At 40.3% G+C, this 27,912-nt stretch overlaps 1 protein-coding gene across 3 annotated transcripts in view; it reads left to right on the top strand.

Moving 5' to 3' along the window:
- The window catches only part of TRANK1 (tetratricopeptide repeat and ankyrin repeat containing 1), a 65,722-nt gene that overhangs the window by 19,015 nt on the left and 18,795 nt on the right, over positions 1-27,912 (top strand). For 2 of the 3 annotated variants that reach the window (XM_064443966.1, XM_064443967.1), the window contains exons 2-15: positions 1,241-1,368; positions 2,903-3,026; positions 4,427-4,577; positions 5,589-5,707; positions 7,640-7,723; positions 11,537-11,675; positions 12,275-12,406; positions 14,457-14,624; positions 17,366-17,524; positions 17,906-18,157; positions 19,033-19,209; positions 20,757-23,636; positions 24,215-24,414; positions 24,884-25,021. In XM_064443966.1, the coding sequence (XP_064300036.1) occupies positions 1,244-1,368; positions 2,903-3,026; positions 4,427-4,577; positions 5,589-5,707; positions 7,640-7,723; positions 11,537-11,675; positions 12,275-12,406; positions 14,457-14,624; positions 17,366-17,524; positions 17,906-18,157; positions 19,033-19,209; positions 20,757-23,636; positions 24,215-24,414; positions 24,884-25,021 (4,848 nt within the window). In that variant the 5' untranslated portion in view covers positions 1,241-1,243. Of the gene's footprint in view, positions 1-1,219; positions 1,369-2,902; positions 3,027-4,426; positions 4,578-5,588; positions 5,708-7,639; positions 7,724-11,536; positions 11,676-12,274; positions 12,407-14,456; positions 14,625-17,365; positions 17,525-17,905; positions 18,158-19,032; positions 19,210-20,756; positions 23,637-24,214; positions 24,415-24,883; positions 25,022-27,912 lie in introns of those variants that run through there. The other variant, XM_064443965.1, reaches the window with a different exon arrangement.

Genomic DNA, 27,912 nt, shown 5'->3' on the forward strand with positions numbered 1-27,912 from the left:
TTGCGCTTGGATAAATGAGGGAGGTGCAGTGCCATCCGTAGCATGCCTCTTCATGCCTCCCTGTTCACAATACAATACTGATTCTCAACGTTTCATGTTCATAATGAGGAATACTATAGAGAAAATATGTGGGTAGTATTTATTGGTTTGTCTGTAGGTTTATATACTTCAGAATATCTAGTTTGCTCTGTTGTGAAGAGATCTTGCAGATTATGTTAGTAGGTTGTGAAGTTACAGATTGTTACTGGTTTTGTTCCAGGCCTGCTAATACCTGGATAATAGGTAAATCTGTGCATTCCTTTTTGGTGAATTAATCCATATAGTCCTGAGATTTGTGAGGTTCATACATGTTTTTGCAGGTAATAGAAATGGCTTTTAATCATAAAATTCATCTGTGAAGAATGATTCTATGCAAGGCTTTAGCACCAGATTTTTCTCTTGTCTGATTTTGATGTGCTGTTTCTCAACATACATGTAGCTGCTTTTCCTCTTGGGTTTGTTTCCTTTATCAAGCTGCTTAGCCATGTGATGAGTTTTTTGTAGTGAACCTGATTTTACAATTTTAATGATGAAATATTTTTTTAATCAGTTGCAGTTGATACCTTTAGGTGCTTGCTATATTTATTTTTAGTAACTGCTCTAAATCTGAATCAAGGTCCTCACACACTATTAATACACTTATGTTACAGTATTTTCATGCAGTAATCAAGTTTCAATACAGTTTTGTATACATTGGATTATTGAATGTCTAGCCAGAGAAGCTAGACAAAAAAGTCATAAAGATAAATAAAAAGTAATTTAATGAGTTTTGTGTTTAATTAATTGAGATGTATAGCTTCATGTGTTTCTTAAGAGAATAAACAGAGTTCATATTTTTGGGTATTTCTTCCTGCATTTAGTGTGTGCACACATTTAAATACTTCGGAATCTTAATTTTTAAAATATGGTTTAAGACTTGAGAAAAACAGAAAAAAATTGCATACCAGTGGTTGATCTGGTTGGCTGAGGTTGATTAAAAAATAGATGAGAAGTTGAGGCATCACCAGCAAAGGTGAGGCATCACCTGTGTTCTATTGTACTATTCCAACTGCAGCAAACAAAAAAGATGTGCTTTTTTGTCCTCCTTTTCAAATATACAGAAACTAAGGTGAAAATTTAAGTGGATTTTAGGGAAGGAAGTGTCTCATACATTAATGCTTTTTTGTTTCATTAATTTTTTTTTCTCTTAATTAGCATGGAGGCCATGGAATATGCACAGCTTATGAGGCAAGCTGGTAACCAGGATTTTAAAAATGGAAATTACTCTTTGGCCATCAAGAAGTACGATCAAGCTCTGTCTATGCTGGGCTATTTAATGCAATGGGTCCCGTAAGTATTCTTGAATTACAAGATGTAAATCATAAGACAAGTCTGTTGTACAGTACTATAGTTAACTCAGTTAATTCTTGCCCTGACACCCAATTTTCTTGTGTCTTTTGTCACACTCTTTAGTGTACCAGTTTTATAATTAAAGAGGAATTACTGTTCCTGACATACATGTGGGAGATCAGTTAGTGACTGTGATCTGAATATTTTTATATAAGCATCAATTATAAATTAGTGTAATTAAAGCTCAAATTAATTTTCCATAAACCGAGTTAGTTTCTGTTCAGTTACTTCTGTTTCTTAGCTGACATGCTGTGGATAAATCTTGCTGTGATTCTGCCATGTACTGGTCATCTCTATAGCCCTTTTTTATGGGTCATCTGATTATCTTTAAAATGATTCATGCAAGTTACTTTGTTCTTGTTACGTGGTCTTTCTTAGTTTTTTTCAGATTTGATAAGAAATAATTTTTCAGCAGAAGAGTTCTTTGGGTATTTCTTTCCAAATGTTAAGTGGACAGATAACATCAGTTGTTAAAGTTATTAATGGTTAAATAGTTGAGTATTATGTTAACTATTAAATATTCATTACCACCATATATTAACATTTCTGTTAACCTAATTTAACACCAGCCTTTCATTTATTTTTGACTATTAGCCATTTAGACTAAGTTCTAAAATAAGTCTGGAGCATATGCAGGGAGCAGGGCCAAGTGAGGACAGAGCGGAGCAGGCCACCTCCAGCGCTTGCCCCTGAGCAGCTCCTTTCCCCTTGCCATAGGTTGCCTCATCAGGGTTTGCTTGCATACAGGAGTGTGCTCTGAACACATTCAGTGTAGTTGAAAAGACTTTCTTGAGTGTAAATTAGTAGATAGGAATAAGATGAAGTATGCAGCTCCGTGGCATGTTCTGTTTGTTTGAGCGCAGGCAAGACAGGCTTTCCAGGCTCCCCAGCACCCCGTGGACTGTGGTCCTGTAATTTGTGTGCAGCTCTTCCTAGAAACTCTCTTGGATCCAGCAGATGCTTTATATACTTCAGTTCAGTTCTCTAAAATACTTTTTTTTTTTTTATTTCTTAGCTGGTGTAAATGGGGATAATTTTGTTTACGTCATCAACTGGTGATACAGTAAAACACGTTCAGGTTGTTTTTTGGGGACCAAAATGCGTTCAGCATTCTATCCCTCTACCAGCTTCCATTCATGTGTCTGTTTTCACCTGTTCTTGGACGCTGGCTTTCACTGAGTGTGTGACAAGATGGTCTAAACTCTTTCTAAATCTTTGTACTGTGTTAGTCCAGCGGGTTGGCTTTCTGCTTCAGAAGAGAACAGGATATCACTAAGGTGTTGTTTAGGATGTTGCTAAGAGATTTTATAGCTGATGTTCAAACAATCTTTATTTTCTACAACTTCATTTTTATCTCTGATTTTGTTAGGTGGGTGATGTGTAGACTTCTTTCTTTTTTTCTTGTTGCTAACTATAAAATATGAGATGTCCCTTTTCAAGTGAATAAACAGTTATGCTGAAAACGTGTTTTTAGGTGTTCCAGGGACATAGCTGTGTTACACTGCAACAAATCAACTGCCTTGTACAATCTTGGTAAATGGAGAGAAGCGACGTTTTCAGCCTACCAGAGCTTAAAATGGGATCCGGAGTATGTTAAGGTATTCAGATGTTTAAACTGGCAGTTTTTGCATGCCTTAATTTTTAAAACAAGTGTCAATATCTGCTTTTTGTAGTGTTTTGGTTTTGAGGTGTGATAAGCAAATGTAGCATAAAATACAGCATAAAATTCTAGAATGCTCCAGAAAGCAAATATAGCATAAAATAGAGCATAAAATTCCAGAATCGGCATCTGACTCTGTATATGAGCATCACAATTACTACTGTAATAGTGCTTTCAATAAAATAAAGCAGCTTTCTTTTGCAGCAGGAGATGCTGGTTCTTTCTGGGTCCCAACAAGGGCACCAAAGCTTTCAAGAAAGATAACTATTTTATTAATATACCAGACAAGGTGATATAGCAAGTAATAAAATCTTACGTGCCTTTGTGATGCTGGAGCCCTGGGGGTGACGCAAGACCGGCCAGGTCTCTGGTCAGGACATGGTGCGCTGTGCAGATCCCGTCTGTGGTGAGGTTCACCAGCTCTGTGTTCACTTGTGGTCAGCAGTCAGATCTGGGATGGGGACTTAGCTTTGAAGGCTCCCTTGGGCACTGTGGCCTAATATTCTTTACATGTTAATAAGCCTATGGTTCCTGGGAACAGTATGTGGTGATCAAGGCCATACTGTATTTCCAGTGGACAGAACAATACACTACATATATGCATGTGATTAAGTACATATTGCTCAAGTACACATTGACTCAAATACTCATCTGTTAAGAATAAGTAGCAGTTATACAGTATTTATGATATGAAGACATACACTTGGATTTACTTTTATGTACAATAAATAGTCTTCTGGACTAACCACTACAGACTCACAGGGACTTTAGTAGAAGGTATTGGATTTAGATATGGTAAAATCACACACAAATATCAATTTAACTTGTGCTGTATTGCAGCATGCCAGTTATCTGGTTTGAACAAACTGACTCCACTGTGGCTCTGAGCCAGTACAACCTGGTTCAGTGGTGAATATAAACATGTTCACGTACCATTGGCTGAAGAATATATGCATTTTGGTAAATACTGCAGAATGCAGTGACATGGGGGCATAAACATATTCTGGATCTTGTGACAAAAGAAGTGCTGTCCAGAGGAGGTTAAAATATAGTTGCTAACAGTATTTCTTTCATCCTGTAGTTATTTTCAGAGTTTTGTATTCCAGGATTTATCACATTTTCATAGTATCTGTGATGACATCAGCATATTATGAATTTCCAGGGATGTTTGTTGCACTTTTTTGGATCTGTGTGTAAGAAGCTGTAAAAATAGTACTACAGGTCACTTTTGTAGTATAACTAGAGAATTTAGGAAAAAATGATAACATTTTGTTTCGTAGTAAAGATCTCTGAATATTTTCCCAACAATGGTCTTTTTTTCTTCTCCTTTTTTTTCAGGCTTATTATAGAGCTGGCCACTCATTGATCATGTTATCGGACTCTTATGAGGCAGTTGCTATGTTTCATAAAGGCTTGATTCTCCTGAATGCTTCTGCAGATCGAACTCAAATTGCTGATTTTGTAGCAGCAATCTTCCTAAGTGTCAACGGTAAACTCAAATTAAGAGCTTAATTTTTCTAAGAGCCTTTCAGTAGTTGGTAGGGCATCCTTCGTGAGATCATTCATTTGGTCCTTAGTGCCACAGGTCTCTGTGAGGATTATGACTATTCAAAAGGATGTGGTGAACTTGGTCCAGTTTGTATAGAGCAGATGCCAATAATCCCAAAATACTCTGCAGAGGACTCTGTTGTCTTAAAAGAACAAGTCAGTTGTGGAATAGTTAGAAAAGGTTGAAGTTCAGAGTCAAGGAGACAAGGTTGGAGATTTGGAGCCACAGACCTGTAAGGCTTTAGTGTTTTTTGTCCAAAGCACTCTGCTGTTCTTTTAGCTAGGTAGATTTGAAAATAATTAGAAGATACTCAGCTTAAACTTCAGTTTACAGTGCAGTGTATTCCAGTGTGGGGGACTCTCCCTCAGCTAGTAATGGGAAGCAATAAAAGGAGGAAATTCAACGTTTCTGTGGTATTATGTGGTTTGTTTGGGTTTTTTTGGTTTTGGTGTTTTGGTTTTTTTTAGCAATGTCCACCCTATGTTTCCCTTCTCTCTTCTCAGCGTTCTTCCTCCACTTGCTTTTTTTGACCAGTTCACAGGCTTTGTCTAATGGGGCCTGCAGGCGTGCCAGGAGATTTTGGGTTGTGCCCTTGCTGCATTTACTTGAACTTGTAGCCCGTGTTAAGGAGCTTGATTAGCTTTAGCAGTGTCCAAAGCTGGGCTCACCCACAAGTAGAAGAACCACCATGAGGTTCACGACGTCTTGGGGCTTAGAGGTGTATCTTGAGGGCAGGGATTTTTTCTCCCCCTTGTTTAATAAAGACTGGCTGCTGATAACAAGGTGCCATATCAGCTGGGTGGCTAGGGATATTTAAGCCCACATTTGGCATTCTCCTGGGTATTAATCAGTGCTAAAACTGTCACTGTGCAATGAAGTAATTTAGTTAAGACCCCAACTTTAAAAGTGCTGTGTATGTTAAATAGTTTTCTCTATTGCTTATTCTTGCAGATAGACGAGTCTTTCCAGGAACTTTTTCCCCGGCATATGATTATATTTTCAGTGCAAGGTTTGATGCACTGGTTTGGCAAGCGGTGATAGAAAGGTTGGCCCAGAAAGGGAAGTGGCGGGTAAGTCTGTTGCTGTGTTACATACTGCTGTGCAGTAGGTGCTCATGTCTTGCCTCTTCGGGGTAGAGCTTGTGTTACCTTTTAAAATCCAAAACAATGGGTATTTATTATTCCCTGCTTTAAACATCTTTATTTTTAAGACCTGAAAAATACTTTTAGTGATAAATAAATTCTGAAATTAATTTCTCAAAGGGATACTGAGGGTGGTGAGACACTGGAACAGATTGCCGAGAGAGGTGGCAGATGCCCCGTCCCTAGAAACATTCAAGGTCAGGTTGGATGGGGCTCTGAGCAACTGGATCTAGTTGAAGATGTCCCTGCTCACTGCAGGGGGGTTGGACGAGATGATCTTTAAAGGTCGCTTCCAACCCAAACCATTCCATGATTCTATACAATGAACTTGAAACCCTGCTTGTCTCTTGCTCTTGTCTCTGTTAAAATTACAGTGCCATCTGGTGCCATATTCTTGAAAGAAATTAGAGGGAAAAAAAAATATGTGTTTATTTGTGGTCCGTTTTACTTCTTTATGACAAGCTGGACTTTTGAAGCTGCCTGCAAAAGACAGACAAATAAAGGAGTATCTCAGTGGAAGTACATGGGTTGTTAAACAAAACCAGATCATGTAGTCTCTCTTGTAAGCCCCCTTTATATATTGAAAGGCTGCAATAAGGTCTCCCCAGAGCCTTCTCTTCTCCAGGCTGAACAACCCCAACTCTCTCAGCCTTTCCTTATAGGAGAGGTGTTCCATCCCTCTGGTCATTTTTGTGGGCCTCCTCTGGACTCATTCCAACAGGTCCATGTCCTTCCTGTGCTGAGGGCTCTAGAGCAGGACGCATCACTCCAGGTGGGGTCCCACCGGAGCGGAGTAGAGGGACAGAATCACCTGTTGGCCGTCCTGCTTTTGATGCAGCCCAGGATATGGCTGGCTTTCTGGGCTGGAATCAAACATTGTTGGCTCATGTCCAGGTTTTTGTCCACTGGTACCCCCAAGTCCTTCTCTGCAGGGCTGCTCTCAGTCCCTTTATCCCACAGTCTGTACTGATACTGGGGATTGCCCTGACCCAGGTGCAGGACCTTGCACTTGGCCTTTTTGAACATCATAAGCTTCACATGGGCCTGTTCCTCAAGCCTATCAAAGTCCCTCTGGATGGATCCCATCCCTCACGTGTATCAACTGCATCACTCAGCTTAGTGCCATCTGCAAACTTGCTGAGTGTTCAAGTGCACCACACAATCCCACTGTCTATGCTGTTGATGAAGTTATTACTTAGTACTGGCCTCAGTACAGACCCTTGAGGCACACTGGTTGTTACTTGTTTCCACTTGGACACCGAGCCATTGACTGTCACTTTTTCGATGCAGCCATACAGCCAATCCCTTGTCCATCCATCAAACCCATATCTCTCCAATTTAGAGCTAAGAATATTGCATGGAACTGTATCAAAGACCTTACAGAAGTCCAGGTAGATGACATCAGTAGTTCTTCCCTTGTCCTCTGGTGAAGCTAGGTGGGTTTTCAAGGAGCAAGGTAAAGTCTTTAGGGAACCTGAGAAAACAGAAAAAGAGTATGCATTTCTTGCTCTCTGCTCAGGATGTTGGTGTAGCTGGGCAGTCTCATCCGCATGAATGTAAAGGTCCATTACTAGAGCTAAGGGTCACTACCAAGGTGTATTGGAGAAACTTCTGGGCCTGACCTTTCTACATGGTTTTTATTTCTGAGGAAACTTGGATCAGTCATAGCTTCACACAGTCCACTGTATATTACATTAATTTCATTGATAAATGGAAAGGGAGATTCAGAAATCCATTATGATCTTAAAAAAATATCTGAAATATTGTTAGGCCTTGTTTGTTTTCCTACAAGATCTGATAAGGCAGTGAAAAACAAAGTTTCTAAGTGTGCTTATAAGATCACTAATTTTTGTTTTCCAGTCTTGTCTGTTGTTGCTGCCGAGGAAGCAAGACTTGCCCACCAATCTCAGAGTCAACCAGTTATCACTGAAGAATCTCTTTGAGGTAAAGTAGAATCCTTTTTTTCTTTCTTGTGTCTATTTCATTTATTCCTGTTCACTTTAGTGAGAGATTTCTCCATCTTGTGCAAGGCTAAAACAGATCAAAGAAAAAGAACATTTTAGAGGGGACCTCATTACAATGTACCAGTACTTCAGGGGTAGTTACAAAGATGGAGACTCCCTTTTTACAAGGAGTCACATGGAGAGGACAAGGGGGAATGGACACAAGTTGCTCTTGGGGAGATTCCGATTGGACTCGAGAGGAAGATTTTTCACAGTGAGAACAGTCAGCCATTGGAATAATCTTCCCAGGGAAGTGGTTGACTCGGCCATGTTGGACACCTTCAAGAGTTGTCTGGACAGGGTGCTGGGCCATCTTGTTTAGACTCTGCTCTTCCCAGAAAGGTTGGACTAGATGATCCCTTCCAATCTGGGATTCTGTGAAAATGGAAAATAATACATGCGCTTTGTATGATTATATTAAATCATCTATTTTGTCCCTTTCAATTACATACAGAAGCTATTAAAACTAAGGATTTTTTATTTTTCTTTTAATGTTTCCTTTAATTTGATAAAAAGAAACCATCTTCCTCAAGTGCAGCAAGCTACTCATGTCATGCTTGGAACCTGAGAATTTAATGCTAAAAAATGTCTGACATCAGTTAAGTTGAATATGTTTTCCAACCAGGACAATTTGTGATATCCCTGGGATATAGGATATTATTATACGTAGCTAGGCTGTCTCTGGACTGCTTCATGGTGCTGAGTATGATTACAGGGAGTTGAGCTGGGTGCACTGTTGGAATTTTCCCTTTCCTCAATGCCCCAAATTTTTCGTAGGTTGCTTAATACCTAGGCAGCAACTGCTAAACTTTCTCCTTAAAGGCTTCGACACTTTCCAAATGACGTAGAGGATTTTGGCAAGATGGAAACATGTAGTAATAGACCAAGTAGCCACAATTCCTAATGCCTGTCACCGAGCCAATGGCATCTGCAGGCAGCAGAATTGAATCTTTCTGTTGCTGTTCTGAAACTTGTTCTTTTCTTTATCTTGTGATTCCTCATGTTCTGCAGCATTTGAGAACCTCCAAAGCTTTCTATGCTGGCAGGATAAAATAAAACCTTCCAGCTGTCATAGACTGCCATGCTCATGCATACTTGGACGGCTGCTGGCTGGCTGTGCCTGCCTGGTTCATGTGCCATGCTGTACACCCCAGAGGCTCTCCCCACATCGCTGAGTGAGCTAGGTGGCATTGTATGGCTTGCTGCTGCTTGCCCCTGCCTTTGTACATGTGTGTCCTGCCAAAATGCTTTGAATGTATGAAGGAGCGTGCAGCCATTGCTTCTGGCCGTTTGGGAACCAGGGAGTAGCCGGAGGCCGACTGTGAGCCGGGAGCTGCTGGGAGTTCAGCAGCTCTGCCACTCAGGAACAGCCGGTGTCCGTAGCAGTAACATACCAACTTTCTAAAGGGATCTCACAGCGTATGTGTCTGTTACCACACAGTGGATGCCCAGCATGTTTCACTTGCAGTTAAGTGAAGCATTTCTTGTGGATGATTAAAAAATTCTTCTCTGTATGCATTTTTTTTCTTTTATTCTTCCATTTCTTTGTGGGTATAAGCTCATTAACTATAGTTCTGTATGTAATCTACTTTTAAAAGACACAGTTACACATTCATTGAGAAATTCCATTAGCCTTTATGCTGAAGTATACTGGATTTCTTACAGCACTGTGGTTTTCCTGACGGAAGCTTTAGATGATGTTAACTGTAGGCTACACAGTACATTTGCTTGGCATTTACTGGCTGGTTAATTAACAGTTTAGGGCATATTGATGGAATCTGCCAGAATTTGCCACTTGGCTGTTACAACGCTTGTGGTACTTTTGTCATAATAATTTCAAGTTGGGTCTTTTTTCCGTAGATGTGTTTTGGTTAGGTACCTGACAGTGTGAGCGGGAGTAATTCTGAAAAAGAATCACGCAAGAAAATAAACCGACATCTATTCATAGTCATAGCCTTGTTTATAGTGATAGCAGAAGAATTAGTGGGTGAATATATGCAAGCATACCTTGGTTAGCTATCATTAGGCAGGTATGCTGTGTTAGTGCCAGCAGAGTAGCCCATAGGGGACTTTATGCTACCTGCCATCATCCCTCATGTGTTTGCTCAGTTTTGCGGGAAGAGAGGGTGGGTCAGGGCTCGGTCCTGGGTCAGCTGGGCCCATGGCCAGGCAGCAGCAGGGCTGTGGTGCTAGAGCAGCATAGCTGTGGTGGGGATAAGACATGAGAGCCTCGGATTAAAGCAGCTCCCAAGCAAAGGTGCCCACTGCCACTGCCATGGTTTGCAGCTCTTAGCAGCGCCCTGGCCTAGGACACAGCAGCAAAGCAGTCCTGCGAGGGATGAACGTGCTCCTCACAGTGACAGTAAAGCATGGCAATGCCGTAGAGGACACATGTAGGGTGTCTTAGCAAAAAATCTTCCTTCCTAGGCAAGCAAATGAAAATGCCTCATTGGGAGAAAAGGATAAAAGTGGGTTGCCTTTGCAAATACTATGTCCTTCATTGCTGAATTGGCCCTGCCGGTCTTAGCTATTATACTGGCTTTGCTGTACATCTGGAAGGTGAAACAATCAAGATGAATGATCCCTAAACACTGCTTCTCTTTTGCAAAGATTAGAAAATGTGGCTTTCTGACAACTCAGACTTCCCCTGCTGCCACTACATACTCCCTGTAATTTGTTGTATTTTGATTTTTTAACTGCACAAACAGTAACTCTTGCCAGTCAAAATTTGGCATGAGGTGTTAGAAAAAAATGATTTATTTGTGGATGTTGGAAGCATGTGTGAAGACTGCTATTTAAAAAGATGACTGGCACAAATGGAGAAACTATGTCTGAACACTGTTTCCGAGCACCCCGTCATGTCCTGATCCTTCTGGCATATTGTCTCAAGTTCTGTCTGAGCTTCCTCTGCCCACCTGCAGAGTTCCCTGTAATGCTGTACCCCTTGTAGACTGTGCTTCATGTTCATTAAGTCGTTGCTGGAACATCCTTTTTCAGTCTAGTCACCTTCTGGACAGGCTGTCTGCTTTCAATCTTGGTTGGTAAACTTCCCTATAAATTGTATACTTTTATCAAATCACCTTCTAGGAATTTATCTGGCCAAAAATCTGTCTTCTAAGGCTTGATACCTTTTCTTTGCATGAGCAGTCATGTTTTTGTAGTCTTAATAATGCCAGATGCTTCCTGAGCTGGACAAGAGGAGGACTTTGCCCTGCTCTCCATCCATGGGGTTCCTGAGCTGTAAAAGGACTGGTTAACTGAGTTCCCTAAACCTCCTTCCCCCAGTCTCTAACTCCCTTTTACCAAAGTCAAGTATTTCTTCCACCTTTTCTTGCATTGGGGTAACCGCCTGCATAAGCGCTCTTATCCAAGCTTAAAAGGCACAACATCTGGTCACGGCAACATTTGCACTGAGATACAGTAACACTTAATAGACAAGTGTAAGGCAGAAAGTTGCAGTCAATTACAGAGAAGGAATATAGAAATACATGTTATAAAATAGATTTCAAGTTCAGTCCTCTTCAGAGCAGGACAAGATTCTTTTAAGATTCATGAACATCTTGTAGGAGGAAGGTATTTGTTTTGAGGTTCTGCTGGAATTGTTACACGTATAATGAATGTTTCATTTTACAGTGGATATGGCTTGTTATTGTTCCACTGATTCTTGTCAATAAAAACATGGAAATAGGATTAAAAAAGAAATGTCTTTTATGTATGTAAAATAACGTGTTGTAATTTTTCTCTTTGTTACCAGACTTTTGAGTTGTACGGGTATGGTGGGAAGATGCAAGAAGTAGCGGAGTTGGTCAAGTGGCTCATTTCCATTGGGGCAAAAGTTGAAACCATTGGAGTGTATCTGCTTCATGCTGTTATCAGACTGTGTATCAAAGCAAGTGAGTGACATCCACAGCTAAATAAAATGATGGTGGCCTTCATCAGAGAACTGAGAGATAAGAGCTTTTGAATTTTGGCTTGGTTTTTTCTTTTTTTTAACTAATGAGATCAGATCATCTAGTATAACCTCACATGTAGCCAATCAGGCACTATTTAAAAAATGTTGAAAGTACTCTCTTTGATCATCTGTGCCTGTGGTACAGACTTAACAAGGTTGTTCTCTTCTGTGGTTTGAGGGCAATGTGTGATTGACATGGGTCTTTCAGAACCTGAACATATCAGCTTTGACGAAAATGCAGGATTTTTTCTTGCGACCTCGGTGTGCAGCGACAGTTTCTGTACATTCTAAAAAGTCGTGAGTCTACCTTAATGTTGCACATGCTGCGAGCCAGTGAGAACATAGCATCACGTCACCCACAATGCAGCTGGCTCTTACCATGTTTTCATTTACGTATTTCTTCCCTCTCCTACTCCCTGTGTTTGGGAAAAGGTTTCATACAGATGCATCTTGCTACTCCGCTGGGAAGAAAACCAGGATCTGTTTCTGCTGTATTTCTATTTACCATTTATAACAAGTGGGTTTTTTTGATCAATTCAGGAAAGAGCAATCTTTTCAGATGGTTACTGGCTCAGAGGCCAGACTTGAAGAATAGGATCAACCAGCAAGACAGAGATGGATGCACCCTCCTGCATATTGTGGCATCTTCCAGTGAATATGCCCAGAAACGCAGTAAGTACAATTCTTTTTTCCTGTGTGTTTGGTGTTTTGTTTTCATATGGAAAAATGAATAATGGAAGAAAATTTCAGACCCCAGTGTTTACTATTTCATGCTGAGGAAGAAGATGGGGAAGTCGGGTTATCTGAATGTAGACTTTGTAATGGTAATTAGTATTTAAACATTTCAATAAACATTTCAGCAATTCCCTTTTTAGAATTGTATACCTGATTTGTGACCATTTTCTTTCCTCTTTGTTTTGACTGGTTATGATTTTCCCACAAGTATGCTGCGGTTTTTAGAATCATAGGAGTTACCTTTTAAAGTTTGTTGTGCCCTTAAAATCATATTAGACCACATTGAGACCTATCCTGTTCTTTGAAATAGGTGATGATTTAAAATCTAAGTAGCAGTGTACCTTGTCAGAGGAGGAAAATGAAATGCTTTCCTTCACGTTTTCGGTGGGATTTCTTTTATGTTAACTTAGGCTGGCTTTTTTTTTCTTGTATTGCTTGCGCTGCCCACTAGGTGGCAACAGGAAATAAGCGTTAATGCCAAGATAACGTCAGACCTGTAGGTCATCAAGCGCGATGACATTCTGGTGGTTCGCGCTAATAGTATGAATGAAATGCGTGCAACCTATTATATGTAAATAATTTCATTTTCTGGAAAGTTGTAACATGTCTTGTGCAGCAGTTCCATCTGTTGCTAAATGACTGTCATTTCAAGAAGAGACAGTGTGTGTGTATATCTATATTTTAATTTATTATTTATTTATAATTCTGTTTATATAGGATATTATATAGACAGTATATTATAGTATAAATTACATATATTTATATGTAATTATTTAAGTTAATTTAAATTTATATAGTATGTATATTATCTACAGAGTACATATATTTCATGAATGAACTTTTTTATTTTTATATAGTATATATATTACATAGAGAGTATATTTATAAATATATATAAATACAGATCTAAAAAACCCTTGCACCCATCATTTAACAGAAAATAACCCTCAAAAATAGCTTGAACGGTAAGGCTTAGACAAACAAAGCAAGGCATCTGTGTTAGCCTGCATCATGTTTTCCTCATCTAGGTTTTGCCCTTGGCACGTGCAGCAAGGGAGGCTGTGCGCTGTGGTGGTGTGCCTGGGGAAGAGTGGTGGTCTAACGCTTATTTGCTCGCCATCGCGCAGTCTTCTCCTGCGTGACTTGGTGGTTTGGTGCTCCTACACTCTCCCAGCTGTTCTGAGGGCATGACTTAGGGCAAATGTGCCTCTTTGAGGCAAGAGGACTACAGGTGGCTGCTTGCAGGGCTGCAAAGTTTCCCCTGGTAGTGAGTGCGGTGTCATATACTAAGAAGAGAGTGTGTAATTTTCCAGAATATTGGATACTGAGTCAAAGCTTTAAATCACCATTGTATTTGTTGTGTTTATGTGTGATCTGTAATACTCGTGGTGAAATACTATAGAGGGTAGTAGTTTCTGTTGAAAGCAACGGTACCAACCGTTAGGCAAACTAGACACCTTTGATATAAGGCTTATTTCCAAGGAAATCATGTGTTTTGTGTTGCACAGGAAAGAAACTCAGTGCCTAGCTGTGTATATTCATGCCTGAATATGTGAAATATTTGGGTTTGCTGAGTCACAGTCTAAACAGAGGCAAAATCCCTTGTTTTGGTTTTTTTCCTTTCTGTACAGAGTAGTTTGCCTGGAGCCTGGAGAACAGGGTTGGGGCATAAGGGAAGGGGGTGAGTTCCACATACTGCCTCTGGCTGGTGAGGTGCTCATGAGGCACCCAGTCACTTTGTGTTTCTGGGCTCCCATTTCCCAATTAATAATAATGAAGATAGAGTTTTAGGGTTTTTTAATGGGTTTCTTTTGGGGAAAAATACCTAACAATACCTCATTCTTATGATACTGCAAAATTTTATTTTTTTAATTAAAATTATGCTAGAAATTGTGCCAGGAAATTAAAAATACAAAGGAAAACAGAACAAGCCCCCTGAACAATGAGAAGTATTCTTCCTCTAATGTTTATTAATTTAATGTTTTAGGCCAAACAGAAGATGTGGTCATGCTCCTGAATTTTGGGGTTGATCCCACTGTTCCAGATGCACGGTCGAGATATGTCATAGATATCTTGAAAAAGAACAAAAACTTCGATGCTGTAAAAGCAGTCAGCAATCACATTTTGAAACACGCTTCCTCTGAGAAACAGACAGGTACTACATGGACTGTGTGCTTTTCCTGTTTTAAAATTGTATCCTTTAGATACAAAATTGATTTATGTGTAATTGCTAGTAGTAGGTTTTTTAATGTAAATTTTCCTATCAGTCAATGATGAGCTTTTTGCCCTCACCTGAAGGTGACTGGTGTCCAGCTGATGTTCTTAGTATATCATGCAGTAAGTAACTACAAGTTGCTCTAAGTTACTATAAGCCACTGGGTTTTTTTCTCATGCTTAACATGAGGCTCCCCCAACACGGAAACTGCTTCATTTGGATGCTTTTTCAGTTTTAACCTTTTACCTTCAATTTAGTTTTTGGAAAATGAAACATTGTGTTAAAGTGTTGGTGGCGTATTTAAAATTATTTTAGTAACAAAAAATACTGACAAAAACAGGGAAGCTCTGAAATGAGGAAAATGTGAATGAAAAGTTGATGACATTTTTGAAAACAGAATAACATTTTTGGTAGGAGCTCTTTGTACACAAATTTTAGCCATCTTTGATCTATGTCAGTGATATGCAGCTAAAACTCCTATATTACCTGGAAAATTTTAACCTCTGCACATGTTAAGGGAAAAGAGTAGTAGAGCAGACTATCAGACTGAAAGTATGAGAGCGTCTCACAACCAGAGCAGAGGAATTAGAATTTAGTTACACTCTTGGAGTATGGGGAAACTTCAGAGAACATTTTAAAAATTATTAATGATATTTCTAAGTAGTTGGCAAAGGACCTGTTGTCATACAGAAAACCACAAATCTTAATTGTCCCAATGCTAATATGAAATTTCATAAACTGGGGTGATAAAATGGTTTCCAGTCTGCTTTTTTTTTTTTTATAATAGTCTGTCAGTTCTGAAAAGGATTCTGTCTTGTCTGTTTTCTATAATTTTCCGTTCTGGAAACTAGCATATCAAGTGTGACAGCTCAAACAATGGCATTTCCCCTTCCATGCCAGTAAATGAGGATGAAAGAACATGCAAATTGTACAATACCACCCCTGTGTATCAGTATCAAGACTGGCTAACCCTTATACAGTTTCTTGTCTGCCCTAACAAATGGAGCAAGCCTGAGCTGCCTGTACTTATGGTTGGAGAGATGCTAGTTGGGGCAGGAGACGGGGAGCTGTCTGCCCTCGGGACTGGAGGGTCTCTGCAGGATGCACCTCCTTGGCAGCATGGGGCTACAGCTTGGTTGCTACTTACATCCTAGCTCTGACACAGACTGTAGTGGGCCACAGACATTTCCAGCAGAGGATCTAGTCGTAGGAGGACATTTGGAGAAGCTCTTGTGAATATCCACATGAGCTGATGGATTGGCCAGTGAGGCAAGATCTCAGACCCTGCAGGTCTCTGAGGTTCAGAAGCTCAGGAGGTAGATCCTGCAGCGGATCTTTTCAAGCCATGGTTTAGACTGCTGTTTAAAAATAAGTCCCAAGCGTGGATATTGTTCATCCTGAAAGCACTTCTTCAATACAGTCTTTCTGAGATGGCTTGGTGCCTGATCTGGTTGTTTTCCTTGGCACTAACCAGCCAGAACTTTAAGGTAGCACCTGTATTAGCATTATTACTGTATTACCCAAAGCATAACCTTTTAAAACCAGAACTTGCTCATGTTGTGCAGATCTCAAAGCACTGATGGAGAAAAAGACTGCACAGGCAAATCAAACTTGGCAAAAAGCAAAGTTTTTAGGCTACATCTTCAGTTTCATGTGTGTATTGCATATAAGTTTGCTGGAAAGCACTGGGTTTCATTGCACTTCCATCTTATGGCTCCTGGCAAGCAGATTCCCACAGTTCTGCTTTCTTTACTGTAGAGATCTCCTGCCTTGCTCTGGAGAAGGTCTTAGCCCAGCGGTTCTTAGTAAGATGGTTAACACCAATCCGTCTGTGGTGGTAATTGCTTTGGTTGGTGTTCTAGGTAGCTCAGTCTGTCTTTTGTGGACAATTTTTTTTCTCCCCCCAGTGCACAGCCCCCAGGAGTTTTCTAGGCTTAGTGCAAAATGAGAGGCTGGAGAACAAGGCACTGCTTTACAGATAAAAGTCTGAGGTTAATCCTGGTTGCTAAAAGGATGACCAACCTTGCCTGTCTGTGTCCTCAGGGATAAAGCTACTGGTTTGTTTGGTCTTTGGTGTACTTGAATTCCTCAAAACTTATAGGAAAGTCAGGCCAAATCTTCCAGTTTTCATTTAAGGGCATTTATTAGAACATAATTTAAAATCTGCCATTGCCCATTACCTAAGTATCTCTTAAACTTGTAGGTACGATTTTGGTGTGGTGGGTGGTTTTTTGGGTTGGGTTTTTTTTTTCCCTCCTCTTAAGAGGACAAATCATTTTATATCTATATTTCTTAAATGCCACTGAGGAATCAGACAAGTTCAGGACACCTAATTAAAACTATGCTGAAAACAACTGTTTTTTAGTCATCTACTCTAAAAATTCTGAACAATGATATCACTGTGAGGCAGCAGTGTCCTTCCTGTGTGTAGATAAACTTGTGAACTATTACAATTTTCAGCTTCGTGTATTATGGTAAAGAGTGTATTCAATGAGTGTACCAAATATACTTTGGGATATGAAGTCCATCACAGGACTGGCTTTGGCAGTAAAAGTTTCAGCTGTCTGATTTTAATCTGCTACTCTATGTTTCTCCGAGCCCTGAGATGTAATGTATTACAGTCCTGTGCTGAAAATGTGCCAGCAAGGAACTGGATTTTCAATTTCTTCAATGTTTTGCAGGGAAGGAAGAAAGCAGAGCCGTAGCTGATACGGATTCTTTCCTGGATGTTCTTGAACAGTTCGTCCAGTTCTACAAGTCTGAAAATGGAGCACATAATAAAAATGTATTGAAGGAAGAACCAGTTAAGCGATTTCTGAAACTGCTGTCTTCTCTGAAAGGTACAGCGAGTTCCCATTTCTCCCCTTCACAAAAATTAATTGCTGTGAAAAATGTGTTTGATGCTAACATACAGTTTTTGCTCTCTTACCCTACCCTTGCCTGTTTCTGCAACTGATATTACTGGAACAATGTGCTTTTACTTATTTTTACTGTTGTGTTTTGCATGTAGAACCACCAGAATGTGCACAAAATTTCAGTATGATGAATCAAAATGTTCAGACTTACTTTGACTTTACCTAAACAGGACAAAAAGATGCAAGTGTTAAATTTTGCTGTTCTGTACTTTCAATTTAATGAATTCATTTTTCTGAAACCATTTTAACAGCAAGATTTATTTTAGTGTGGTTTGAGCGAGTTATATTTTCTTGACTGTCTTGCAGAAATCCCTGAAGGGGCGGTTTGCAACATCTCCCATGCCTGTGCTAACAGCTTCATAAAAGAGTTGCTGGAGAAGCAAATGTGGCATAAAGTTTTGCTGCTGCTAACAGGCAAAGCCAGTGGGGAAGAGCCGTCAGGTGGAGGACTCTTCAAAAACTGCAGTCTCTCAGATGTTGACATTGGCAACGTTATCCAACAGTGTGAGAGATCGGATAAGCAAGTGCCCCTCATAAGATGCTTGACTGAACGAGGAGGTGAAAACTGTGCAATATTAATGTGTTATAATAGATCTGATATTTTAGTTGGCATGTTTGGAGGAACATAGTTTTAGAAATACCAATGCGTGTTTTTTGTGGCTCTGTGTAAGTGCAGCAGCTTATTGGGGTGCAGTCCACTGGCTGCATCTGCTGCGTGTGACATGGGGAAACTAGTAAGGCTACATGGGACGGAAGGTGTTTTTCAAATGAAATTTGGCTGTCAGGGTTGCTAAAAGGAAAAAGGCCAAAGATCATTGTTGCTCCTTCGCTAGTAGCTTCTTTGGTTTTAAGTATCTCTGTCTTCAGGCACAGTATTATCGTGATAGAAATTGTAAGCCACAGTCTTTTGGTTCAGTCTGCTGTTATGTTACAAGCGTTTGACTACTTCAGTGATTTCAAAGGCATGGCCAGATGCCTTCTGTTTTTCTTGGCTAGTATGGGCACTAACATAATTAGTGTGGACACAAAACTGATTTTTCTTGTTTGGCATGAGGTTTATTCCTAGGATTACTCTGGCATTTTTCATTTCATTTTATAACTTTATGTTAGCTATAAATTATGGACACACGGTCCTACTGTGGCCTTGTGAGTGCCAGAGGTGTGAGGAGGCTTTTTGTTTCAGTCAGTGATTGACTGACTTAAAGAAGATATGTTCTGGTCTTTGCCTTCCGATCCCAATAATGGGAGATCAGAGGAGATTCTGAAGATTGTCTTAGTCAGTCACTCTTTAACAGATACATGTAAAAAAATGACAAAACCAAAATGTCGCCTGCTCAGCAATCAGCTCGTACCTTCATTTGTTTAGAACCTTCTGTAGTTTGCAGATCGGGCGTATCAGATTTAACCCGATATTTTCATCTCCTTCACACCAGCTCTGCCAGATGGGATTGGAACCAACTCTGAAAAACCACTGCAAATATGCCTCAAAAATAATTATTTTGAACTGGTATATTTGCTGCTGACTAAAGGTGCAGATCCTCAAAATGTCTCTGTTGCAAAAGGAGATACTCCTTTGCATGCTGCAGTTTCCATCTGTTTAAATAATAGAGGTAAGACTTTTGTGTGCTTGGGCCTAGGGGACACAAAGGGCTTTAGCAGATACACACCATTCGTTTTCACAGCAACTGTTGACAACATCCCTATTTCTTACCTGTCCAGCCCACTGCCCCTTCTGCTGCTGTTTACTGATGTGGCAGCAGCAGGTCAGGACGGCTGACTATGTCTCAGCCCCCAAGGTTTGCAGGCCAGAGGATACATGCCAGTCTTTAAGGTGATGTGTTCTGCTTTGTGGTTGCAGTGGCTGGGACTATGGGAGAGTTAATGCAGCTGGGGTGACGAGGGGCAATCGAGCAGCAGTAATGTGCCCGTCAGTTACTGTTTTGTGAACATACTGTGTTTAATCAAGCTGATTAAGAAAGGAAGGCTCTTTGAAACCCTGTAAAATGTGTACTAGGTGGGAATGAAGTAAACAGGAAGGATCTAGGATGAAACAAAGGTAAGGGCAGAGCAATGGCAGCAGACTTCGAAGGAAATCCTACAGTGACATCTGAAATCTGTTTCCCCGTTTTTGTTCAGTCGTCAATCAAGCAAAGCTTTGTTCAGAGGAGTGAGTGAGAGGACTGCCGGGCTTATCTAAGAAATTCAGATAAACCATCAAATTAAGCCCCAAAGTCAGGTTTGATTTTAAATTAAGAAAAAAAGCCATTTTAAACTGAAGGATTAAAATAACTAAAAATACTGAATTTATTCATTTTTAAAGCACACACATTTCATTTAATAGCTTTAGAGAGATTAAAAGCATAGATACTGCCAGTTGTAAATTTTAAATCAAATTATTAAATAGTTGAATAACAATATCTTCTTTTAAGTATTTTTTGCTTTGTAAAGTTTTTGAGGTAGAATTTATTTATAATGATTTTGGTGTGTCACTATTTTACAGTTGGGAAAGAAATGTTTCACATCTATTATTTAATTTAAATCACATCTATTATCTGATTTAAATCATACATATTATTGGACTAAATCCAGAAAGCTGCAGAATCTCTTTTTTTTTTTCTTCTTCTTCTTTTTTTCTTTTCCCCAGGGAGGTATTGCACTAACCTTACTGTGTAGGAAATAATTGGGATTTGCCACAGGTTACTTCAGTAAATCACAGTTATCTGCAGCAGATTATTTCCGGGTGGGATATTAAAATGAGCCAAATGACCTCACAGCAGTACCCAGAGCTGGTGCTTGTCCAGAGTAACCAGCCTGCCTTGGGTAGCAGTCAGGCCTGATGTTGGAAGATAAACGAATCTGTCTGCATCCGGAGGTTAAAAAAGGAGTGAAATTGACTGATGCTACAGGAACAGTTGCAGCACTACGGATTTTTAAAGCTTTGCTGCCATTGCTTTGTTTTCCCTGGATATTAGAAAAGCTCAGTTTTGAGCCATTTCAATTAAGTATGTTTTACAAACATGAAACGTAGATTTTTTTTTTTATTTTGAAAGCAAATTGATCTTCATTTAATAGGTGCAGAAAAAAGTATTAAAAATTGTTGGCCTATAAAGCAGCCTTGTAAAGGAACTGTTTTTTTTATATGTTCTCTTGTTTTCAGATGGCACTGGTTTAAACATCCTGAACTATCTACTTGATCTCTTTGCTTCAAGACCTTCTGACTTTCCATATCTTAATCCAAACACACAAGACGAGAATGGAAATACAGTGATGCATGTTATTTTTCAGAAAGGATTTTCAAAACAGGCTAAGAGAATGATAGAATCATTGGCAAAATTTGATGTTAACTTCAATATAAAAAACAAATCAGGAAGAGATGTGAAGCACAGAATTAAAAAAAATGACCCACTGCTACTTGCCTGGAATAATGCTGCACAGGAGAAAAAGAAGTACCGGCAGGATATGGCAGGGCAGTCAGTTAAAACATCTAAGCCCGTTTCAGCCTCTGAGATTTCACAGGCAAAGAGCACAGGGCGTTCTTCGTCTGGATCCTCATTAAAGGCACCATCTGGCAATGCAGCACATAATGATTTAAAAACCCCTTGTTCTGTAAAGACAAAAAAACCCCAGTTGGCGAAGCAGGAAACAGAAAGAATAAATAGCCCTTTAACACAGAAGGAAAGTCTAGTGCAGGCAATCACAGCTTTAATTCAGCAACTGAAATTGGGTGATACCCTAAGAAAGGATCATCCTCTGGTACAAAAGCCATCTTCAGGTCAGACTAATTTGGAAGAGGAAAAAAGTGAGTCCTTGCAAGCCTGTGGAAGCATAGCTTATCCTGAAGGAAAAGGGGATAATTGGGAGAAAAAGAAAGGAGCTGGAGAATTTAGTATGGCTCTGCCGAATGGAGAGAAGAACGAACCAGAGGAAGAGAAGGGGGATATCGTGGATATTGAGGCATATGTGCAGGAGTTTGATAACATGACCTGGGAAATAGAGTGCACTCCTGAAATGCTGAAGACGTTGGGCAGCAAAGCTGTGCCTCATTATCTGAAAACTAAAACTATAATGACAATTAAGCAGCTTGGCAATGGGGAATGGACTAGGGGCCTTCAGAAGCCACTGAAACACTTGAAAGCTGATATCCAGCTGTATGAAGCCAAGTTGGGCAAAGGTGCAAGGATGCTATGGGAACTTGCGATCGACTTTTCTCCTCGTTGCAGTGAGAGTGCAGAAAAGATTATGGAGACAGAACAGAGAAAAAGTGTTCCAGAAAAATCGGGTAGAATTTATACAGAAATAATCAGAATTTGGGCTGTTGTTCTCGACCACTCCAAGCTGAACCATGTCTTAGATAATATATGTATTTCCTACAATCGTGGTTTATCCTGCATCTTGAGGAAAAAGCTCAAGGGCATAAGCAAAGGACATCAGAACCACAATGTGACAACACAGAAGCGCATTCCACGTTGTTATGTTGAAGACCCAGAGGCAGAAAAATCAACAGAATATACCATGCCTGAGTATTTCCCTCCAGCCAGTGCAACAGAATTGGAATACAATATAATGAAATTTCACAGCTTCAGTACTAACATGGCACTTAACATTATAAATGATGTAAATTCTTCTGTTGAATACCCTTTCCGAGTTGGGGAGTTGGAGTACGCAGTAATTGATCTCAATCCAAAGCCCTTGGAACCAATCATTTTAATTGGGCGAAGTGGAACAGGGAAGACGACTTGCTGCTTATATAGGCTTTGGAAGAAATTCTATTCATACTGGGAAAAATCCATCTTGGCAAATGGTCCTCTGCTGGAGAGGCAAACATGGCAGCAAAGACAGTGTCATGAGGTTGGAAAAGCTAGGCTAGAGAAGGAAGAGAGTGAACTAACACAGGACAGTGATGATTCAAGTGATGAGCAGGTAAGCGATGAGCAAGACCAGGACAGCGAGGATGAAAAGGTTCCTGTGGGCACAGCTGGTGCAGAAATTAATTCATGTGATGACCACGAAGATGACCAAATGCATTGTGCAGAAGCATCAAACAGGCTGGAGCACCTGCATCAGATCTTCGTGACAAAAAATCCTGTCTTGTGCCAAGAAGTTCAGAAGAATTTCATAGAACTTAGCAAGTCTTCCAAGGTAACCAGTCACTTCAAGCCACTGGAGCCAAATGTTCACAAGCTACAAGATATTAGAGATGAAAATTTTCCATTGTTTGTCACCTCCAAGCAGTTGCTGCTGTTACTGGATGCATCCATGCCTGACCCATTTTTTCCGAGAAATGAAGATGGAAGCCTTAAAAGAACCATTGTTGGTTGGAGTCCTCAGGAAGACTTGGTGGTACCAAACTGGCAAGATGAGGATGAAGAAGATAACATTGAAGCAGAACACGGTGATGATGAAGGAGCTGCAGATGCATACTCTAGGGAAAGTGATCCACGGACTTTTGTGACTTACAACATATTTGCAAATGAAATATGGCGAAAAATGATAAAAGGTAAAAGCTTGTACAATCCAGCACTGGTTTGGAAAGAAATAAAATCATTCCTGAAAGGCTCTTTTGAGGCACTGAGTTGCTCTGGGGGGAAACTTACTGAGGAGCAGTACAAAAAGCTAGGCCGAAAGAGATCGCCGAACTTCACAGAAGACAGGAGTGAAATCTATCACCTCTTTTGCCTTTATCAGCAGATACAATCGCAGAGAGGTTACTTCGATGAAGAAGATTTGCTGTATAATTTATCACAAAGACTCTCAAAGCTCAGGGAGCTGCCATGGTCCATCCATGAGTTTTATGGTGATGAGATACAGGATTTCACCCAAGCTGAGCTAGCGCTGTTAATGAAATGCATCAATGACCCTAATGCCATGTTTCTAACTGGTGACACTGCCCAGAGCATAATGAAAGGAATCGCTTTTCGTTTTAGTGATCTGAGGTCACTGTTTCATTACGCAAGCAAGAACTCCGTGAACAAGAAGCAGCGTGTTAGAAAACCAAAAAGGATATATCAGTTGTACCAGAACTACAGGTCCCATTCAGGTAGAGTAACGAATTTATGATCTGAGCCTGTGCTCTTCAGATATCACTAATGATTGAAGTTTTCTACTGGCCAATTCAAAGCATCTTTAGGCAGCCTGTTTTTTAAGATATCAGATGTTCAGCTTTTTCTGACATGCAAATTCTGTATTTTGGCCTGTTAACTGGAAAACCAAGAACAAACATTTTTAAAACTTGTAATATTTTAAACACTCATGCTTACTGCATGCTTCGACTGTATTTGTTTGAAGGAAAACTTAGTCATACCTGTTTCTGTTGTCCCATCCCCAAATCACTAGACTTCGCAGCGTTGTTGTACTATTGCTTTTCTTATTTGTTTCTCATTTATGGCCTTCATTTTGTGAGGACACTTCTAAGCCTTTGTAGCACGCTTTCTGATCTCTATAGGCCCAAGAATGAGGTCCACTCAAAACAGCAGCAATATAAATGGACCTTTCAGCTTCTCTCTTCTGTAACTAGCATTTTTGTCATAAATTCTAACAAAATCTTTTAAAGTGTGTTTGTGAGAGAGTATGGGACAATCAGACTGAAGTATAAAATCTGTTTTCTGCTTATTGCAGGTATTCTCCGTTTAGCATCTGGGGTGGTTGATTTACTTCAGTATTATTTCCCAGAATCTTTTGATCGGCTTCCTAAGGACTGTGGTCTCTTTGATGGACCAAAACCTACGGTCTTGGAGTCCTGCAGTGTTAGTGACCTAGCAATTCTACTGAGGGGCAACAAAAGGAAAACACAACCCATTGAATTTGGAGCACATCAGGTTTGCTTTTCTTAGGTATATGGCTTTTTGCAGAATCTTCCAGCTCTGTTGCTAAATCATCCATTTTATATGGACTGCCCACAACTTTCTTTTTTTAAGCCCTTGTATCTCACTGACAAATTACGCTTTTTAAACTTAGAAACCTTTATGGTGTTGGTTTCTGTTTCTTCTTAACGCATGTCTGGCTCCTTCTGTTCTTTTTTGCATCAGGTGTTTCATGTTCCACTCCTTTCTAACTCCAAATTTTCTTACACCAGATCTATTATTGTCTTCTTATACCATACATTTGTCAATCTTCCAGTGCAGCTTTGTGCCCTTTTTTGCGGAGTGTGCTGGAACATCTGTGCTAAATGCTGTCTGGTCTTGAGAAAGCTCTTGCATTATCATGATGTTTGTGTACTCTCTCTGTGAGGCTATGACTATATTTTACTTCCTAGTTTATTCTTTTCGTTAATATATTTTATGACAGGTGGTATTAGTGGCAAATGAAACTGCAAAGGAGAAGATACCTGAGGAACTCAGTTTAGCACTTGTACTGACAGTTTATGAAGCAAAGGGGTTGGAATTTGATGATGTACTCCTTTACAACTTTTTCACAGACTCAGAGGTATTTAATTCTTACCCATTTTCTGCATTTTTTCTTAATGTCTTGATTTTACAAGTGGTGCAGTTGGCTTTCCAGCTGGGGAAGGATTCATTTTTTTCACTGAGGATGGTTGGTTTCATCACAGTAAAAAAGAGAGCTCATAGGTTTATGAATGAACACCTCTTCCCTTAGTGCTGCATTTTCCTTCAGGCTGGCTGTAGCAATTTAGGGGAGAGCCTTGGGGTTCACACAACAGCTCACGCACGCATGTGCACTCTTCTGCTACATGCCACGACTACTGTGCTAGCTTACAGCATGTCCCTACCAGCTGCTCCCTGCTCAGGTCAGAGCAGTTGGTGGAGGGACACACCAATGCCCTCGCATACCCTTTAACTTATAGTAAGGTTCTGGGTTCAGAAAAAACACCTTAGACCCCTTGCTTTGCATCATCACTCTGTTCATGGTGTGATTTTTTTTTTTTCTGGTGTGCCAGCTCATAGATTTGAAATAATTTGTCAGCCCAAGACAAAATGAAACTTTTTTATTATTATTAAAAGCTTAGTAAAACAATTATGTTTAGAATCGAATAGTATGTGTATGTGTTTGGAGGGAAGGGAGGGAGTGTGCTCTGTAGCCATTCACTCTCGTCTAGCTCAGGAGCTACCAGGATACAGGATGGTCCATATAAAGGAGACCATCACCCATAGAATGGCCTCGGTTGAAGAAGGCTTTTTTTGTGGAGGTGTTTCGTTTTGTATTTTTTATGTACTTCCTTTTCCCCCTTAGTGGTTCTCTAGGGAGCTCAGACCTTACCCCTCCAGGGTTTCCTGTAACTCCAGACCTGTCAGCGATGCAGTTCTTGAGGCTCTTAGCAAAGAGCTGTCGACCACAGAAGCCTCACTGTTGTTGCTGGAGCATCACCAAGGCCCCTCCCTGCCCTCACCCCAGCCAGGCAGTAGGCAGCATCCTTACTGAACGTGCCTGGAGAGACTTGAGAATGCCCATGACGGAGTTGCTCTGCAGTTAAAAATTCAGTGTGAACATCTCTGCAGATGCCCTCTGCCTCTAGTGCTCAAAACAGCATCTCAGATATGGCTTTCAGCAGATGAACACCACAGATGTGTAAAGGAAAAGAGGGCAGTGTACTGGTGACTCTTCATGGAGGCTAGTAGACATTACGTGGTGAGGGCGAAGGAAGGAACTTGAGGTAAATGACCTTGAATCTTCCTTACTGAAATTTGGCCAGAGTATTATAGTGGCTGTCATGATAAATTTCTCGAAATTGATGTGTTTTTGGGGATGCGAGTTGTGCTCAGAAAGAGAATGAACTAATAGCAGGATCTGGAGTTGAGTGTGTGGAGCTTTTTAACTCAGCTAGACTAAATAAGTTAGGCCTGGAGAACTGTTCACCTCTAATTCTTCTGCTTTCCTGTGAGTCATGAGTAATTGAGTTGATTTGAGCAGTTAAACAAGCAGGCAGGCAAGGAAGCAGCTCACCCTGAGGTTTTCTAGTTTTGAAAAGCTGAATCTGTGAACTGCTGTGGACCCAGCAAATGTGGCTGCGTGCTGTTTATAATTTGTTGGGTTTGCTTGTTATTGGCCTTGAAAATGAGATTTGAAATTAGTCTTGTTTCATGAAGTAGGTTTGAATTAAGAATCTCAAAAGGAAAAACCCCAAACCCCCAAATCCCATCAAGCTGTTGACCAAACTGATACCATTAGCTGGTTGGCATTTTGTTATCCATGACAGGCTTAGGAGTGTTTTGATTGATGATTTATTGCAATCTTAACTTCAAAATACATTTTTCAAGAAAACTTTCCTTCATTTTTCCCCATTGAGTAGACAGTTAACCTGTATCAGGTTGCTTACAGCTCTGAACTATACGTATATATGTGTATATATATCTGTACAAAATTTTTTTTTTAAAAGTGCTATTTCAGCCTTATTATGATTATTTTTCAGTTAGTGTCAGAAACTTGGCACTATGTAATCAGGTTTCCATTAAATACCAAAAAGGGGGAAAACAACAACTTAAAACAGACTTATGAATTTCTGGATTGTTAGTTTTGTGTGTGATCAGGACCTGGCATTTATAGAAATTTCTCACATACACATATGTCAGAGGTCAATGTTCTCTGACCACACTTTTTTAGATACTCCACATGAGAATTTTTTTGCTCACCTCTGAGCCTTTTTCCAAGGTGTTTTCCAGTGACGTTCCACTCACTGGCTCAGACCAGCACTAGCAATTACTGGTGTTGCACAGTGAACTTAATACTTTCATCACATGCATGGCCAGCCCTCTTGCCTGTGTACTGTAAGGGATATATGCCCATATGGGATACCGGTGGGTCCACCTCCATGTCTTTAACCCTTTTGTTTTGTCCATGGCTGTGCCTCTTCCCTCCTCCCTCCCTCCATCAATCATCGTTTACATAAGCGGTGATGACTTGCATGCCAAAGATGACGTGCCCATTGGCCCTCTTCTTAATCCGCTGCCTTTTCCTGCCAAGGCAAATGAGCAGGGCCATGTTCAGAGAACTGCCTCTTCAGCGCACCAACCAAAGGACAGCAGCCGCTTGCCTCTGCTTGTATGGATCTTGCTTGTTCCATGTCTTCCTTGTACTACAGGGATGAAGTTTAGTGAGCTGTGGGCCAGCTGGTCTACACCTCACTGAGCTTGGCAGCTGTCCGTCCTGACCTACAGGCTCGGATTTATCCAACATGTCTTAAATAACAGATTTTAGCATGACAGTTGGCAGGGAGCAGATTTGCCTACTCGAGGGAGCCTGTGCCTAGCTGCTCTACTACAGGGGTTATATGCAGTCAAAATATACCTATTCATTAGATTTCTAGGAAATTATTATCATATTCATACTACTCTTGGAACTCATTAATATATGCAAATGTC

The sequence above is a fragment of the Phalacrocorax carbo genome, chromosome 2 (assembly GCF_963921805.1).
Source record: "Phalacrocorax carbo chromosome 2, bPhaCar2.1, whole genome shotgun sequence".
Classification (NCBI taxonomy): domain Eukaryota; kingdom Metazoa; phylum Chordata; class Aves; order Suliformes; family Phalacrocoracidae; genus Phalacrocorax; species Phalacrocorax carbo.